At 42.0% G+C, this 15,228-nt stretch overlaps 2 protein-coding genes and 2 long non-coding RNA genes across 31 annotated transcripts in view; 1 reads left to right on the forward strand and 3 right to left on the reverse strand.

Moving 5' to 3' along the window:
- The window catches only part of SP110 (SP110 nuclear body protein), a 39,447-nt gene extending 34,388 nt beyond the window's left edge, over positions 1–5,059 (reverse strand). For 3 of the 8 annotated variants that reach the window (XR_013363319.1, XM_077869160.1, XM_077869159.1), the window contains exons 1-3: positions 4,788–5,057; positions 2,282–2,429; positions 511–679 (exon numbers count right to left, since the gene is read on the reverse strand). Coding sequence is in view for 7 of the 8 variants with exons in the window: in XM_077869160.1 (XP_077725286.1) it covers positions 511–679; positions 2,282–2,429; positions 4,788–4,807 (337 nt within the window). In the remaining variant the exon portion in view is untranslated. Of the gene's footprint in view, positions 1–510; positions 680–2,281; positions 2,430–4,787 lie in introns of all 8 variants that reach the window. The other 5 variants (XM_077869162.1, XM_077869161.1, XM_077869158.1 and 2 more) reach the window with 3 other exon arrangements.
- SP140 (SP140 nuclear body protein) overlaps positions 4,710–15,228 on the forward strand; it is a 68,020-nt gene continuing 57,501 nt past the window's right edge. For 11 of the 19 annotated variants that reach the window (XM_077869137.1, XM_077869141.1, XM_077869142.1 and 8 more), the window contains exons 1-2: positions 4,710–5,038; positions 13,199–13,282. In XM_077869137.1, coding sequence (XP_077725263.1) covers positions 4,725–5,038; positions 13,199–13,282 — 398 coding nt within the window. In that variant the 5' untranslated portion in view covers positions 4,710–4,724. Of the gene's footprint in view, positions 5,039–6,739; positions 6,795–10,193; positions 10,491–13,196; positions 13,283–15,228 lie in introns of those variants that run through there. The other 8 variants (XM_077869153.1, XM_077869154.1, XM_077869150.1 and 5 more) reach the window with 8 other exon arrangements.
- Positions 6,907–10,013, reverse strand: LOC144296169 (uncharacterized). Its single transcript, XR_013363325.1, has 2 exons — positions 9,295–10,013; positions 6,907–8,760 (listed from the first exon to the last, which is right to left on the reverse strand). It is a non-coding gene; the product is annotated as an uncharacterized LOC144296169 (long non-coding RNA).
- Positions 12,786–15,228, reverse strand: part of LOC144296167 (uncharacterized) — a 50,570-nt gene continuing 48,127 nt past the window's right edge. For all 3 annotated transcript variants that reach the window (XR_013363321.1, XR_013363322.1, XR_013363323.1), the window contains one exon: positions 12,786–12,910. This is a non-coding gene — a long non-coding RNA (uncharacterized LOC144296167). The remainder of the gene's footprint in view (positions 12,911–15,228) is intronic.

Here is a 15,228-nt window from a genome sequence, read left to right on the forward strand (position 1 = left end):
AACTTCGGGAAAGATATTCTGAGCTTTGATTTCTTCATATGTCGGATGGGGATAATACCGACTTCACAGGATTGTTTTAAAGATGAGATAATCATAGAAAGTGCTTGAGATGATGCCTAGTACATAGTAAGTACTCAAAAAAAAAAAAAGATACTTATTATCCATCCCTATTCATTTCTCTTCCCCTCTGGCTCTCCTTATCCTTCTACCAGACTGAGTATCTGCAATTGCATTTCCCTAGAGACTGTCCAGTGGGGTAAAGAGTACAACCTTCCCTCACTTCATAGAACAGGTAAGACAGAAATGTGTCCTCTAGAAACTCCTCTTAGAGAACTGGAGCCAGAGGCTGCTCTTCCTGGTGCACCCATGAGAGAGTACACTCCTTATCTTCCCAGAAAACTAGACATTTGAAGTTCATAATTCTACGGGGCTGAAAGCCAACCCAAACTTTGAGCACAGCAGCTTCCGGCATGCTTTTATAGCCCAAAAGATATTCAAGAAGCCTCGTACCATTTTTGAAGCCCTTGAGAATTGTCTTCAGGTTGGGGTACTCATACAGGTTAATTTGGCTGAACAATATCTCCAGAAATGACAGGTTGAAGGTCTTCTCCAGGTGAGTGAGGATGTTGTATACCACTCTGGGTATGGGGACCTTATTTCTATAGGCTTCCATGGATTCCTTAAAAAATGGAATCAGGATTATTATAAATGGCTATAAAATGGAATGGAAGTTTTTTACACATCTGTTGTTCTCTAAGTTGTAAGAATGATATTTTGTTGTTTTAAGAAGGAATTTAATACAAATATACAGTCAAACTCTAACATAGAGAAATCACAGTTCCACATGTTTACTTTTGGAACTTCACATATATTTGGATTGTTAGTCATAGGAATAAATAACTTAGCCTTCTTTAAAATACGTCTGCTTTGTGAACCTTATTTTAGGTACATTTGAGAGAAGAGAGAAATTTTAGGGAAGTAAAGGAGAGTCAAAGGCTGCTACTGTGCAAATTCTCTAAGACTCTGGGCAGAACTCTGTAGCAATGCAACCAATTAGTTGGTCGCAAGTGGCAATTCTGCTGATTGCTTGTTAACCTCTGTTCACTCTCTCGGACTGGTGATGACCTGAATGGCTTCTAGCCACAGGGAAATCAGCCAGAGAACTCCTCTTCATGAGAGCTTGGCCTAAAGGAGAAACACGGCAGGAGAGAATTGACTGCATAATAGTTACTGAGCGCCTACTAGGCTAGTCCTTAGGTACATAGAAATGGATAAGACCAACATGGTGCTATCCATACTGAGGGAGAGACACTGTCAGGAGGAGAAGATGGGCATTAAATAATAAGCACAAAGTAAAGAATGCCCGGTTGCTATTGAGAGAAGTGTTATGAGAGGAAAGCACAGATTTCTTTGAGAAATTGGTTAGATGAGTGAGTGGGTTAAGGAAGCCTCTCTGAGGATTGACATCTGGGCTGTGACCTGAAAAGGGATTGGAGCCAACCAGGCCAAGATGGGGAGAAGATCGTTGAACCATTGTACTTCCCTAAGCCTGGGGCTCAGGAAATGCACAAAACCTCCCAAATTATGAAAAGAATGTCATTTTTTGTCCATGTAGCCATATTTTCCAATGTCTGTCTTGCTTCACATCTGAATGAACTTTGCCCAAGAAGCTCTTAGGAATTGGGAGGGTGGCCTTGTGAGTTGAATGGTGTCACTCTTCCAAAAAGTTATGTCCACTTGAAACCTGTAAATGTGACCTTACTTGGAAAAAGGATCTTTGCAGATATAATTAATTTAAGATCTTGAGATGAGATTATCCTGGATGAAGGTGGGCTCTAAATCACAGTGACAAGTGTCCTTATAAAAGAAGAGAAGGGGAAAAGACAAGGAAAGGAAAAGATGATGTAGAGATTAAAATAGTGGTTAAGTGATTTTTCTACCAGCCAAGGAACACAAAGAATTGCTGGTACCACCAGAAGGTGGGAGAGTCAAAAAATGGATTCTCTGTCAGAGCCTCTAGAAGGAACCAACCCTGCCAACACCTTGATTTTGTACTTCTGGCTTCCAAAACTGTGAGGTGATAAATTTCTTTTGTTTTAAGCCACCTATGTTGAGATCATCTGTATGGCAGCCCCCGTGACCCTGTTTTTCCCTGATAATGAACATTTTGGACTAGGCTTCCAAGCTCCAGAAGCACTAGACATTTGTAGTTTGAAACTTCAATAATTGGGACTTCTTGGTGGGACTAGGCTGCCATGGGAAAGCAGGCAGCGTGACTCACCCTGTACATTGTCTCAGTGATGATAGAATTATCTCGGAAGCCTTCGAGGAAGGGAAATGGCTTGTAGATGGCATAGGCAATCTCTAGCTTCTGGTATACAAAGTGCTGGTGAAGAGTCTCTTCTATGGCCTTGGTCAAGGTGGGCATCCTATGAAAAAGACATGAGAAGAGAGGGAAGACTCTGGGAACTTGGGAACCTGCTTTTTGCACTCAATGGGTATCTTCAGACCAGCATCCTGGTCCCAAAAGCAAATCTTAGCAGTCTGCAAAGCAATGCCCGCCTCAAAGGCGCATGGGCATAAGAGGTAATGACAATGCCCAGCAATCATGGAGGCAGAAAATGACCAGCAATATAATGCCAAAATCCCAAAGGGGCTGCTGGTAAACATATTAAAAATAGTTAATGTTTATTGAGTACTTCCTATGTACTAGACTTTGTTCTAAGGGTTTCACATGCAGTAACTTATTTGATCTTCACAAAACCCTTGCAAGATGGTTACTATGATTGTACCCATTATGTTGAGGAGACTGAGACATAGGGATGTTTACTAACTTGCCCTAAATCTCACAAGTATGCCCTTTATGGTCATAAGTTTTTTTGCCTGTTTGTTTGTTTTTTTTTTTGGTCATAAGTTCTATGGTCCATAGCTATGTTGACTGAATTAAGATTGCCTGGGCGTCAGCTTAAGGCAGACACCAGCAAAGCTTATAAAGAGGAACCACCCAATAATGAGTAGTAAGAGGAAAATTGATATTTAGAAACTTTAGTAAACCACCTACAATCTTTGACACACAAGTAGGCTAAACATAAACAGACATGAGAGATGTGAAAGACACCACTAGTAAAGGTAACTTAACTGATTTATTATATGTATCGATTTCATATCTCTAGAATAGACATGCGCCATTCCCGTGCTCATGCGACACATAAAAATTAGCCATTGATAGGCCAGGAGAAAATATCAATAAGTCATAATAGGCATAAAACTTCAGATGACATTCCTGACAAATTGTCAAGAGAAATGCTAACAAAAAGTTCAATCACTCAGTGATTTTTTTTTTTAAAAACCAGAGATCTCATTTTTTCAACTTCATTTTGTGTAAGATTGAAAATTAAGCTATAATTAATGACTGTTTCTAGGACTAATCGCAGTGGTAAATTGAGCAACCCTCCTCTTCCTACTCATTCCCACATCCTTTGACAGTAAAAAATAAACATATTGTAAAAATAGGATAAACCATAACAGTACTGGAAAAGAAAAGATGCCATAAGGGATTTTATTATACTAGTGAAGAAATCCTGGAAGATTGAGAACAGGTGGAAGAGAAATCTAGCATCCATGACATAGAATCCATGATACAGAGAAGAATACTGCAAACATCAGCACAGAGCCCGAGAAAGCCAGAGTGAACACATGGTAAGAGGAGGAAGTGGCCCTGGGGGTTACATTTAGGATGATTAATTATACAACAGCATTCAGAACATAATATCCACCAGGTTCCTTATTCTTCATCTGTTATGATTCTCAACAATGAAAGCAAGACCCAGAGAGCTTAAGTAACTAGCCCAAGGTTGGCAAAGCAGAGCTTTTCAGACTAAAGCCCCATTTTTTACTAGTGCATGATATTGGGTCTCATATGCGAGTGTTCAGATTTTTATCACGTAAAGAAGTCTTAAAAACGGATAAGCAAAAGACAAACATCCATGTAGAAAATTTTTCAGAAAGAAAGAAAGAAAGAAAGAAAGAAAGAAAGAAAGAAAGAAAGAAAGACAATAAGCAATTAGGTCAAGTGTGCAATAAATATATAAAAAACATGGCAATTCACTAGTAGTTGGAACAGCACAGAAGAAGATAACTTAATAATGTTTACCTATCAAATTGTCCGACATAAAGAATGAAAGCAATAATCAGAGATGTTCTTGGTGAGATTATAAACAGGTCCAAATGTTCTGGAGGCTAATTTAACAATCAAGGTCAAATGTTCTACAGTATGTATTTCCTTGCGTCCCAAATTTCACTTCTAGGAATTTATTTCAAGGAAGCAATTATAAATGTGCTTAAGAAAAATATATAAAAAGTTCACTAGAGAGGAAATTAAATGTTCTCTCCCTATTGTCTTTTTTCCACCAACTACTGCTAGTCACTTGGGCAATGGATAATAATTGAATTAATTGCCCATTTGGGGCCGAGTGTAAATCACAGAGCACGGAAGAGGACGTAGAGAGCAAATCCTGGTTCTATTCACAACAGTGGGCTAAAATTTAGGGAAAAAAGAGTTGAGCTGTGTCTCTGCTCCCTCCACCACTCCCACGTCTGTCCCCCTTTCTCAGAGTCTCTGGTTAAATCCCACATGCCTCTCTATCTTTGGAAGACAATATTTTACAAAGAGAAAGGCTCACAGTTTCAATAGTTGAGTTCCACCCTGTAGCTGCTGCCAGGAAATGAACTATCAGAGCCCAACCACCAAAAAAATGAAGAATAAAGCAGCTGAGACAAAAACCCACCTGGATGCTAGGTCTGCCATCTGCTCCTTCCCCTTTCACCAGTCCAGGGGCTGGGCCCTGGGATCACTCTTGGAAGACGGAGAAAACAGCAGGGAGATGCCAGTGGGTGAAACAGGAAGTCTGTGCTTTGCCACATGCAGTGAGGGCCAGGCTTCCGGAGAAAAGAAAAGTGAAAGTATTTGGAGCACTTCGTGCAGGAAGCTGAAGACCGTGCATGAGCCTCCCTCCATCTCCGTCCAGACACTTGTGAGGTTCCTGGGGTGTTTGGGGGAGGTGGGGGCGCTGCCATCCAGACCAGCCCGGGGAGGGGTGAGCAGAGGGGAGGAGGCATAAGGGTCCAGCCCCAAGGGCCACAGGAGCTGTACTGGGAGTCTACTATCTGTGTGTTTCCCTTCTCACTTCTGCTTCCTCAGGACTTGTCCTTATTCTGTACTTTTTTTGGGGGTGCGGATGCAAATGTTCCCATACTGAATTGTGGTGACGGTTATATGACTGAATAAATTTACTAGAAATCATCAAGCTTTAAAAAACATGCAAAAGGGGAGGGGAGGGGACTCAGAAATGCCCATAATTTGTCAGGATAAAAATATTGCCTAAGAAAATTGAGATTACAGGGAACCTGAATATAATCTGAAGTCATGCAGAGGTAGGCAGACCTCTGGGCAGGAAAGTGGCCAGGGGCCAGGCAGGCATTTGAGGGCTGGGGATGTGAAGTCAGGTCTAAGGCAGAGCCGGGACTGAGAGAAGACACTAGTGTTCTAGTCACTTCAGGGAAAGCAATATATCCCCTCCACACACCCTTTAAAGATTTCCTTATGTACACTGGCATGTAAGGTCTCTGAGAAATCCCATAACATAGAAATTTGTTTAACTTTATTTAAATCAATAATTAGCAAATGTGTTATACCCATGAGTACCCCTTACCAGGACATCCATATGCTCCTCGGGAAAAAAAAAAAAAGATGGGAAAAACAATTCTGGGGTCTCAGAAGCCTTGAAACCAAGGTTCACCTGTTTGAATGAGAGCCCTTCCATGCTTGCTATGGAGGCACCAGCATGGTCGAGCAGATTCTAGAGCAACAGGCCCAGCCCTGGTGCTGGTAGGTCACCACTGTAAGGATGATAGAAGCCTAGGAGCCTCAGGAGGTCCATGGTAATGGAAGGAGGCCCAGGAGTCAACGTGATGCCCACTGCTGAGGAGAGGGTGCTGTGGTGCCCCAGCACTCCAGAGCACACAGCACTGTGCAGTGCAGGGACGTGGGCAGTGAGAGGGATTGGGACCCCAGCTGTCACACCTCACATACGTGAAGCCCTCCGCTTACCCTGGAAAACCCTTTCATGGACATTGGATATCCCAGCCTGGAACCAAGAATCTCCTCCTTTAGACCCGCCAAGAGATAGATTAGGCAAAGGAAAAATAAAAACAAAAAACGGCAGGAGTGGAAACATAAATGCCAGATTGGACAGAAATGATTAAACTGGAAAAAGATGTGAATAAAGATAAAAGATGTTTTTATCTAAGCAACACATGCTTGGGAATAATGGGAAAACTTCAGCTGTTATTTCAATGACATACGTACTGAGAATTTACTAAAATTATGTATAATTCCTTTTTAGCTCAATTTTATTGAGGTATAAAACATATTCATCTTAAGTGTACATTTAACTTGATGAGTTTTAGCAAATGTAATCATAATTACAATTAAGATACAGATCATTTCCATCATTCCAGAAAGTTCCCTTGTATCCTTGGCAGAGAGCCTCCTCCCCCACCCCAGCATCAGGCAACCACTCATGTGCTTCCTATACTACAGACTCTTTTCGTCTGTATCAAAGTCTTACATAAATGAAAAACATACAATGTGCATTTTGATGTGTGGCTTCTTAGGGTCATCATAATGCTTTTGAGAGTCACCTCTGTTGTCGAGGGTCAATAATTTATTCCTCCTTAGTAGGTGTGCTGGCCAACTCTTGTTCGTCCTGTCTGATCACCATGATGTCATGAAGGTAATCGATCGGTGTGATGTTCTGTGGGATGTCCAGGTGGATCCAGATCTCTTTGAACGATATTATGACAAGAGGCAGATGAGTTAATATAACCCCAAGACAAAACTGTAAATGAATGCTCTTTTCTATCAAACTTTCTGATCCTCCTTTCTAACCAGAATGGAAGGAGCGTATTTGCCAAATCAGTGGCCACGCACCATGTGCCCAAGGGCCGTGGAGTGGCCTGGGCTGGGGATTTTATTGCCCAGACTGCTTATTTGCTTATCCCCAGTCTTTGGCCTTCCTGTGAATTCTGGGAGTTACCCAGTATACGTCTAAGAAATTGATTTCCTGCCTGGGTGTCAGCTTTGGTACTCATACCCTGAAACTCTAACTGCTTAAAAGTTGGTATCAGAGAATGAATTGTGGGCAATGAATCTTTGCAGAAATTTGACCAATATGAGCTTGGTTATCTGATCTCCCTGGACATATAAGTAGTGGACATGCCATTAGTGTTCAAAGATGGGAGTTTGGTAGACTTTGGCAAGCAGGGGCAAAGCACTGGATTGTAATCAGGACTCTGCAGTTCACTTTCCCGATCCCAAGTACCAGATCTTAGCATGCTTAGCAAAATGGAGAGGAATTTTTCAGCTAGAAAGAAAGCATTGACTGGCCTTCAGAGATTACCATCTACTTGCCCTAAGTTTGGTGGGAAAACAGAGAAAGGAGGGAGGCCAGAATCTTATCCCATAGGTCATAGGGAAGAGAAAGAAAACAACTCTACCCCTGTGTTAGGGACCAGGGACTCTCTGATGGGCATAGATGGTCTTGGTCCAGGATCTGTTATCTCAGGGAGATTGATTCTCTAGTGAATATAGAGAAAAACAAGATGGTGGGAGATACAAGCTAAAATTCAAGCTTATTGTTATTTGGGCTAACGCAGGATACTGAAAACTAGGACTTGCTTGTAAACTTGATGGGAGTACCCCTGAGAAATGCCAAAGACCTTGTGCTTCTAAGCAAGAGAAACTGGCACATTTATGTCCTTGCCCAGCTGAGTGGTGGCCTGGGTCTGCCTGCTGCTTAAGGGCAGGAAGAGGAGAGACAGGGGGCACCCCAGTGGGCTCTTGCAGTCCATGCCTGGCCTTGTCTGGGCCACCGCGCCCCTTGTGAGAGGACAGCTATGCCCAACAGAAAGCCTCAGCCGAACAGCCTCTTTCTCCCACCAAGTGAGAGAAGGAGAGAGAAAGGAGGGGCAGTGGGTGCTGGCAGGCGGTCCCATGTGTGCAGCCCCTGGTAGGCGCATGCTGCCCCCATCCACTGGCAAGACGTCCCCTGAAATCTGGAATCTCTCCCTCAGATGGATGCTTACTTCTTTGGAGGAAAGAAAGAGCAGAAGTGGGCAGCAGGGTAGAAATCTCTGGCCCCCTATACTTTGCAAACAGATCTATGCTAATTTCTAGCACATCTAGAATGAGCCAGAATGGGACACTTGGGTGGCTCAGCAGTTTGGCGCCTGCCTTCAGCTCAGGGCGTGATCCTGGAGACCCGGGATGGAGTCCTGCGTCGGGCTCCCTGCATTGAGCCTGCTTCTCGCTCTGCCTGTGTCTCTGCCTCTCTCTCTCTCTCTCTCTCTCTCTGTGTGTGTGTGTCTCTGATGAAAAAATAAATAAATAAAATCTTTAAAAAAATAGAATGAACCAGAAGAAGCAGGGTTCAGTAAAACAGACTTTGGAAACATCCTGCTTTGCTTCTGGCTCCCCAGGCCTTGCCTGCTTAGGCCCACTGCTCTGACCGGGGCCCTGGATTCTACGGGTGCCCTGGCTCCCATTTGCCTGCCTTGGATCCATTGTCCTTTCTGGATTTCTAGTCCTCTGGTTTTGTTCACTGTACTTGTGCTTTGCTCTCACTTCTTTTTCTTCCAAGTTTATGCTGATCCAGTGTGTTTTTGTAAGTTGCTTCAAATCTTTTACAGCATGAAGGCGGGCTATGTGTCAAAAAAAAAAAAAAAAAGTTATGCACAAACACAAATGTGATGCACTTGGTAGCTAACATCACATTGTCCTTTAAGGTCTAGTAATGTCAACCCCAAACCCTTTCTTCATCAACCACGGGAAGCCTGTCACCCCAATTTCAGTGACTAGTTGAAGCACAGTTTTTTTCTAATCACCCTGGCATTTGTAAAGTGCCCATGTATTCAAGAAAGCTTAGACTGGCAGGCCAGGCATCTCTGCACAAACTTGGCACTTCCCTCTCGTTGCAGGAGTGCGGACTTTTCTCCGGCCTCTGGCTGCTTTCCAGCAAATTTGAGGAACCTCTTTCCCACCTTATAACCCTGAGCATTTTTGCTCTTCTCAGCCCCAAGTCCAGTCCAGGCTGAGTACTGTGCCCGGCCAGTCCACCCTTCCAGAGAAGACCTGAAATGTCTGGCTTTCCTACTTCCCTCTCACGATCACCTGAGCAGAGAGGCAGGGGCAAACGTGGAGGTCACTTCCTGCCCACACGTACTATGCCCTCTCACCTGGAAACAACCTGGATCCAGTTGAGCAAAGTAGACCTTTTTGCTCTCTCTTTCCTTTGCATGAGCAGTGACCCATGTATCGTAGAAATCCAGGAGGCCCTGCTCCTCCCTCCCTGGGGCTGAGAATTGCCCTAGAGATTGGGCAGTGGGGAAGCTAGGGTGGGGATAGTTGCATCACCCTGTTCAGCAATTTTGCTTTTACCCTTTGGGTGCCACACACAAGAGTTCAATCAACTGGTAGACCTTCTCCTCAGAGCTCCGGGAAGGCACAAAGGCAGGAAGCGTCTACTGCAGGTTGATCCTGGGCCAGCTCCATGACTCGGTGGGGTGGAAGCTGGCAGGTGGAGGCAGCCGGTTCAACCACTGGCCAGTCCTCACCTCTTGTTTTTGTTCCCCATCTTCTGTTAAGGTCGGCATCCGCAGTGGTTATGTCAGTCTTCACATTCATCCCACAGGAGTAGGACAGAATGAGATTACACATAAATAAATAATAGGGACATTAGATTTCTTAAATCGCAGCAGATTGGCTACTGGGGAAATGTGGGGCCACCTTGACTCATATCACCTTATTTCCTTGCAAAAGCCATGCAGCTGGACTGGCGTTGGTGGATCTCTCTGGTCCTCCTGAGGCCTCATCACTGCAGGGTTCTATGACTCCCATGCCCTACGAATCCTCTCATTTTCCCCGTGCCTCCTCTCTCCCTACCCCGACCCCAAATGACAACTCTGCCCAGAAAAGTTCCTTTTAGAAAAAGTAAAATTAGATGCTTGTTGTCAAACTTGTGGTTTCTGGGTGGTGGGGGAAAGTTCTGCTCAGAGCCCCTCTGAGCAGGCTTCTGAACACCAACAAGTAAGGGGAAGTGAAAGTAGACCCAATATTAGCAAATGCAACTAGGTGGGAGGGAGCCGTTCCTTTATCTGTCTTGGGTTGTTACACATTTGACTAGGGAAGGAAGGGAGTTGTCTTTTAAAGGTACAAGGCAGAGACAACAACACGTTCTTATTAAAAATTAAAGCAAGGTGAAAGTGTATGGAAACCACTCTAACCCAGAATCTAATGCTGGCTGGGTCCCAAGAAGGCACCAGCTTTGATACCAACAGCTGCAGCCAGGTAGGTGCTCAGCACCCAGGATCCTCACTCTGGCAGCCAGGGATGCGGCCCGCAGCTGCTCCTGCACCTGTTTCCGAGAGATGGGAGATGATAATGTCTGTCTTCTTCCTTTCCTTTGTTAGCTTTGCTAGAAGTTTATCAATTGTATTGATTTAAAAAAAAAAATCAGCTTTTGGCTTCATTGGTATTCTGATATTTTCCTGTTCAGTTTCATGGATTTCCACTCTAATTTTTAGGATTTATTTTTCTGCGTTTGATCTCAGTTTCTCTTTTTTGTCTAGTTTCTATAGGTAGATGCTTAGATCATTCATTTAGATCTTTCTTTAAAAAAAAAAAAGACACCTGGGTGGCTCAGAGATTGAGTACCTGCCTTTGGCCCAGGGCATGATCCTGGAGTCCTGGGATCGAGTCCCATGTCGGGCTCCCTGCATGGAGCCTGCTTTCCCTCTGCCTGTGTCTCTGCCTCTCTCCGTGTGTATCTCTCATGAATAAATAGATCAATCAATCAATCAATCAATCTTTCTTCATGTCTAATATGTGCATTCAATGCTGTGCATTTCCCTCTGAGCACTGCTTTTGTTACATGCCATAAATTTTCATAAGTTGTGTTTTCGTTTTCCCTTAGCTCAAAATATTTTGCAATTTCTCTTGAGATTTCTTCTTTAACCCTAGAAGTGTGTTCTTTAACTCCAAGTATTTGGAGAGTTTTCCAGCTATCAGTTATTTCTACTTTTATTTTATTGTGCTCTGAGGACATATTTTTAAATGATTTCTATCCCTTGAGATTTGTTAGGGTACGTTTTATAGCCCCAAATATGGCATATTTTAGTAAATCTTCCATGCGAGCTTGAGGGGTATGTGTATTTTGTTGTTGAGTGGAATCCTCTATAAATGTCAATTAGATCAGACTGATTGATGGTGCTGTTCAGGTCAACTGTATTCTTACTGATTTTCTGCTTGCTTGATCTATTAATTACTAAAATAGGGGCATTGGCATCTCCAACAATTGTAGTGGATTTGTGTTGCTTCTTATAGCTCTATCAATTTTTGGATCATGTACCTTTTTTTTTTTTTTTTTGGATCATGTACTTTGATGCTACTTTGTTAGTTGCATGCACGTTAAGGATTGCTGTGTCTTCCTAGAGAAATTGCCCCCTTTATCACTCTATAATGCTCCTCTTTGGCTCTGAGAATTTTCCTTGTTCTGAAGTGTGCTTTGTCCAAAATTAATATAACTACCCCAGCTTTCCTTTGATTAATGTTGGCATGGTACATCTTTTTCCATCATTTTACTTTGATCCTATCTGTGGTTTTATGTTTAAGGTGGCTTTCTTATAGACAGTATATAGTTGGGTATTTTTTTGTTTTGTTTTGTTTTCACTCTATTGATCTTTGTCCTTTTTTTAAAGATTTTATTTATTTACTTGACAGAGAGAGAGAGAGGGAGAGGGAGAGAGAGAGAGAAAGAGCACAAACGGGGGAGCAGCTGGCAGAGGGAGTGGGAGAAGTAGGCTTTCATCTGAGCAGGGAGCCTGATGCAATGCAGGGCTCAGTCCCAGGACCCTAAGATCATGACCTGAGCCAAAGGCAGACACTTAACCCCTTATGTGACTGAGCCACCCAGGTGCCCCAATTTTTGTCTTTTAATTGTATTGAGATCATTCACATTCAGAGTATTCGTGTAGTTGGATTAATAATGAATAGAAAATAGTTTGCAAAAGTTTTCTACTCGTTATTCTTGTCTTTGTTTCTACTTTTTCTTCCTTTCTTTTTCTGCCTTTTATGGTTTTAATTGAACATTTTATGACCCCATTTTCTCTTCTCCTCTAGCATATGAATTATACTTCTTTTAAAACATTTTTAGTGCTTTCCCTAGAGGTTGCAATATATATTTACAACTAGTCATATCAGTTATTTATTTACTTATTTATTTATTTTTATTTTGCTTGACACCATTCATTGTCTTCATATCCATGCTTTCAAATTACACTATCCTGCTTCATGGGTGATGCATGCATCTTATGACAGAATGTGACAAACTTCTCTCTCCTGTCCTTACCAACATTGCTGTTGTCATTTTGCTTTTCCAAATGCTTTAATCACGTGTTGGTATTATTACTTTGAACAAACAGCTATCTTTCAGATCCAATTGAGAATGGGCAATTAGTCAGAACTCCAAAAGCTAGCTTTTGTTCATGTAGATTACATCGATTGATATTTACTAATTAGGGATTGAAACTTTGAGCACCTAAATATTTATTTGTTCATTAAAAAAATAATAATGAACTCATTACCTGCTAATATAAATGACATATTTTATGAAAAATAACAGTGTTTTTTATTTTATTTTCTAAAATAAACTAAATTAGTAAGAAGATTAGCAAGGTTTTATTTTTCACAGATCTCTTTAATAGTTGGCTCAGTAGAAGACAGCTGGATTCTCCTAGTGGCTCTGCATTCAATCTGCTGTGATGCCACAGAACACGTAGCCTCTGGGAAAGTTCACTAATCATGTGTGATAGGAAAAGAGAGAAAAAGGGTTGATAAGACCTTAGTACTATTATGAAAACAGTTTTGACCCTGGTCATACCTGAAAGGGTCTCACACAATCCCAGGGGTCCCTGGACCATACTTTGAGAATCACTATTTTAAAATAATTTTTGAGACATGCTTTTGTTTTCAATAAAATCTATGGGCTTTAGACATCAGTATTTTAACTGATTTTAGTGATCCTTGTCATTTCTTATGTAACCAAACTTTGCTGGTACTGATTTCTTAATTCTCTTATTGTAGCACATCATCAAATAATTTGTCCCAGAGAGTGTGTCAGAAGAAAGGAGTAGATTATTCTATTGGAAAAATGATGCCAAAATCTTGGTGAGTCACTGGCCTCTGCTTCAGGGAAGCCTCTCCTTGGACTCTGTCTCTGGCTGATGAGTAGCTGCCATCTGAAATGACAGCCACTGTAACAGAGGAACAGTGAGCATGACTGATCAGCTGTTAGCTCAAAATTCTGCCAAAGTGATACCTATCAGTCCAAGGCGGCAGGGAGATGCAATCTTACCTTTGCCCAGAAGTAAAAACATGGCATTGAAAATTGTGTGACCAACACAGATGGTGCAGGAGTGAAATATTTTCTGAGCCCTTGCACAACTGTTTGTTTTAATTGAAATTTGATTGACACACGCTGTTACAGTCATTTCAGATGTGCATTATGCTCTGCTCACCACAGTGTACCTTGCATGAATATTTTGCCTCCACACATGAATAACTGATCAGGGTATATATTTTTTTTAGTCATTTCCTTTTGCCTCTGAATCTATAGATTTGCATAACTGTTTTAGACATAGAGGGTTTCGAGTTTAGTTGCTGGAGTTCCCCCACCTGCCCCTTGAGAGTTGTTACCAGCCGTGCTCTGGGAAAATTCTCTCCTTATTTTATAAGCATTTTAGCTAATCTTCTTGTCTTATTTTTTTAAAAAGATTTTATTTATTTATTCATGAGCGACCTACAGAGAGAAAGAGAGGGAGAGGCAGAGACACAGGCAGAGGGAGAAGCAGGCTCCATGCAGGGAGCCCGATGTGGGACTCGATCCCCGGTCTCCAGGATCAGGCCCTGGGCCCAAGGCAGCGCTAAACTGCTGAGCCACCCTGGCTGCCCCTCTTCTTGTCTTTCTAAATTTTACCAATCATTTTAAATTTCCAGGCCCATTGTTTTATTTTCTGATCTTTTCTTTATGGCATCCTGGACCATTCATAGGTTACTACTTGTTTTTTGGAAACGCTCTTCTGTCCCCAGCACTATTTCTATGTAGGCTGGGGTAATTTTTGTTCTTTGTTCATCTTGATTCTGCTCCATCCTGTGGTAGGTTTCACAAATGTGTGTGGCCTATTGTTTGTTCCTACTTAAGGGAGAGACACTGAAAAGCTATTTTGCAACTTCATTTGTTGAGATGGGCTTGAAAACCTGTGGTCTGGGCTGTGTGAATCCCAAATGTCTGAAGATGAAGACTTTTTTTTCCTGTAGTCATCTAATATTTTTCTTAAGAAGCAGCCTCTAGTCTCTTGCCTGGATGTTAGTGCACCACACGGTGGAGTCAGAGAGGAGCTGGGGAGCAGATCATTTAGGAATTTAGGATTTTAGGATTGCTGGCTCACACTTGCATCTCCCTTCCAGGTTCCATTGCCTCTGGGAGGCTGCAGGACACACTGGGCCCTTTTCTTGCCTCTGGGATTATCTGCCACCGGCCACAGCAGTTAGCCTCAAATCACTTTTCTCTTCCAAACTTTGGTTTCAATTTCTCATCTAACTCCCTTTCTTTAGTCATTGTGCCTTTAATTCCCTTACTCTTACTTTAGGGACTCCTCTGTCTGAGGGGAGCAAAGCACTAGTTGTGGTCAACTATCTTTAACCAGAAGTCTTTTTATTTTTTAAAGGAATTCAGGGAAGGAATGGGCTTCATTCTATGCTAATACTATATGAAGGGGAAGTTCCAATAACCCTGTTATGGTGGGATAAAAAAAAAATTTTACAAGTATTTACACCTTTTAGAATTACAAAGAAGTTTATCAAGATATTGTCAGCAAAGGGAACCACTTATCCAGTAAGAACCAGAATTACAAAGCTTTTTGAGTTTAAAAATTACTTTTCAAAAAAATAAAAAATAAAAAAATAAAATAAAAATAAAATAAAAATTAATTTTCCCAGGTATGACCATATGTTTGGAATCTAGGGGTCTTTCAGGCCTCCAAGAAGAGATAACACTTCCACGGCAGGTTTAGATACAGAATGACAAGTCCTACTTTTGAATATACACACACGTC

The sequence above is a fragment of the Canis aureus genome, chromosome 24, assembly GCF_053574225.1.
Source record: "Canis aureus isolate CA01 chromosome 24, VMU_Caureus_v.1.0, whole genome shotgun sequence".
NCBI classification, from domain to species: Eukaryota; Metazoa; Chordata; class Mammalia; order Carnivora; family Canidae; genus Canis; species Canis aureus.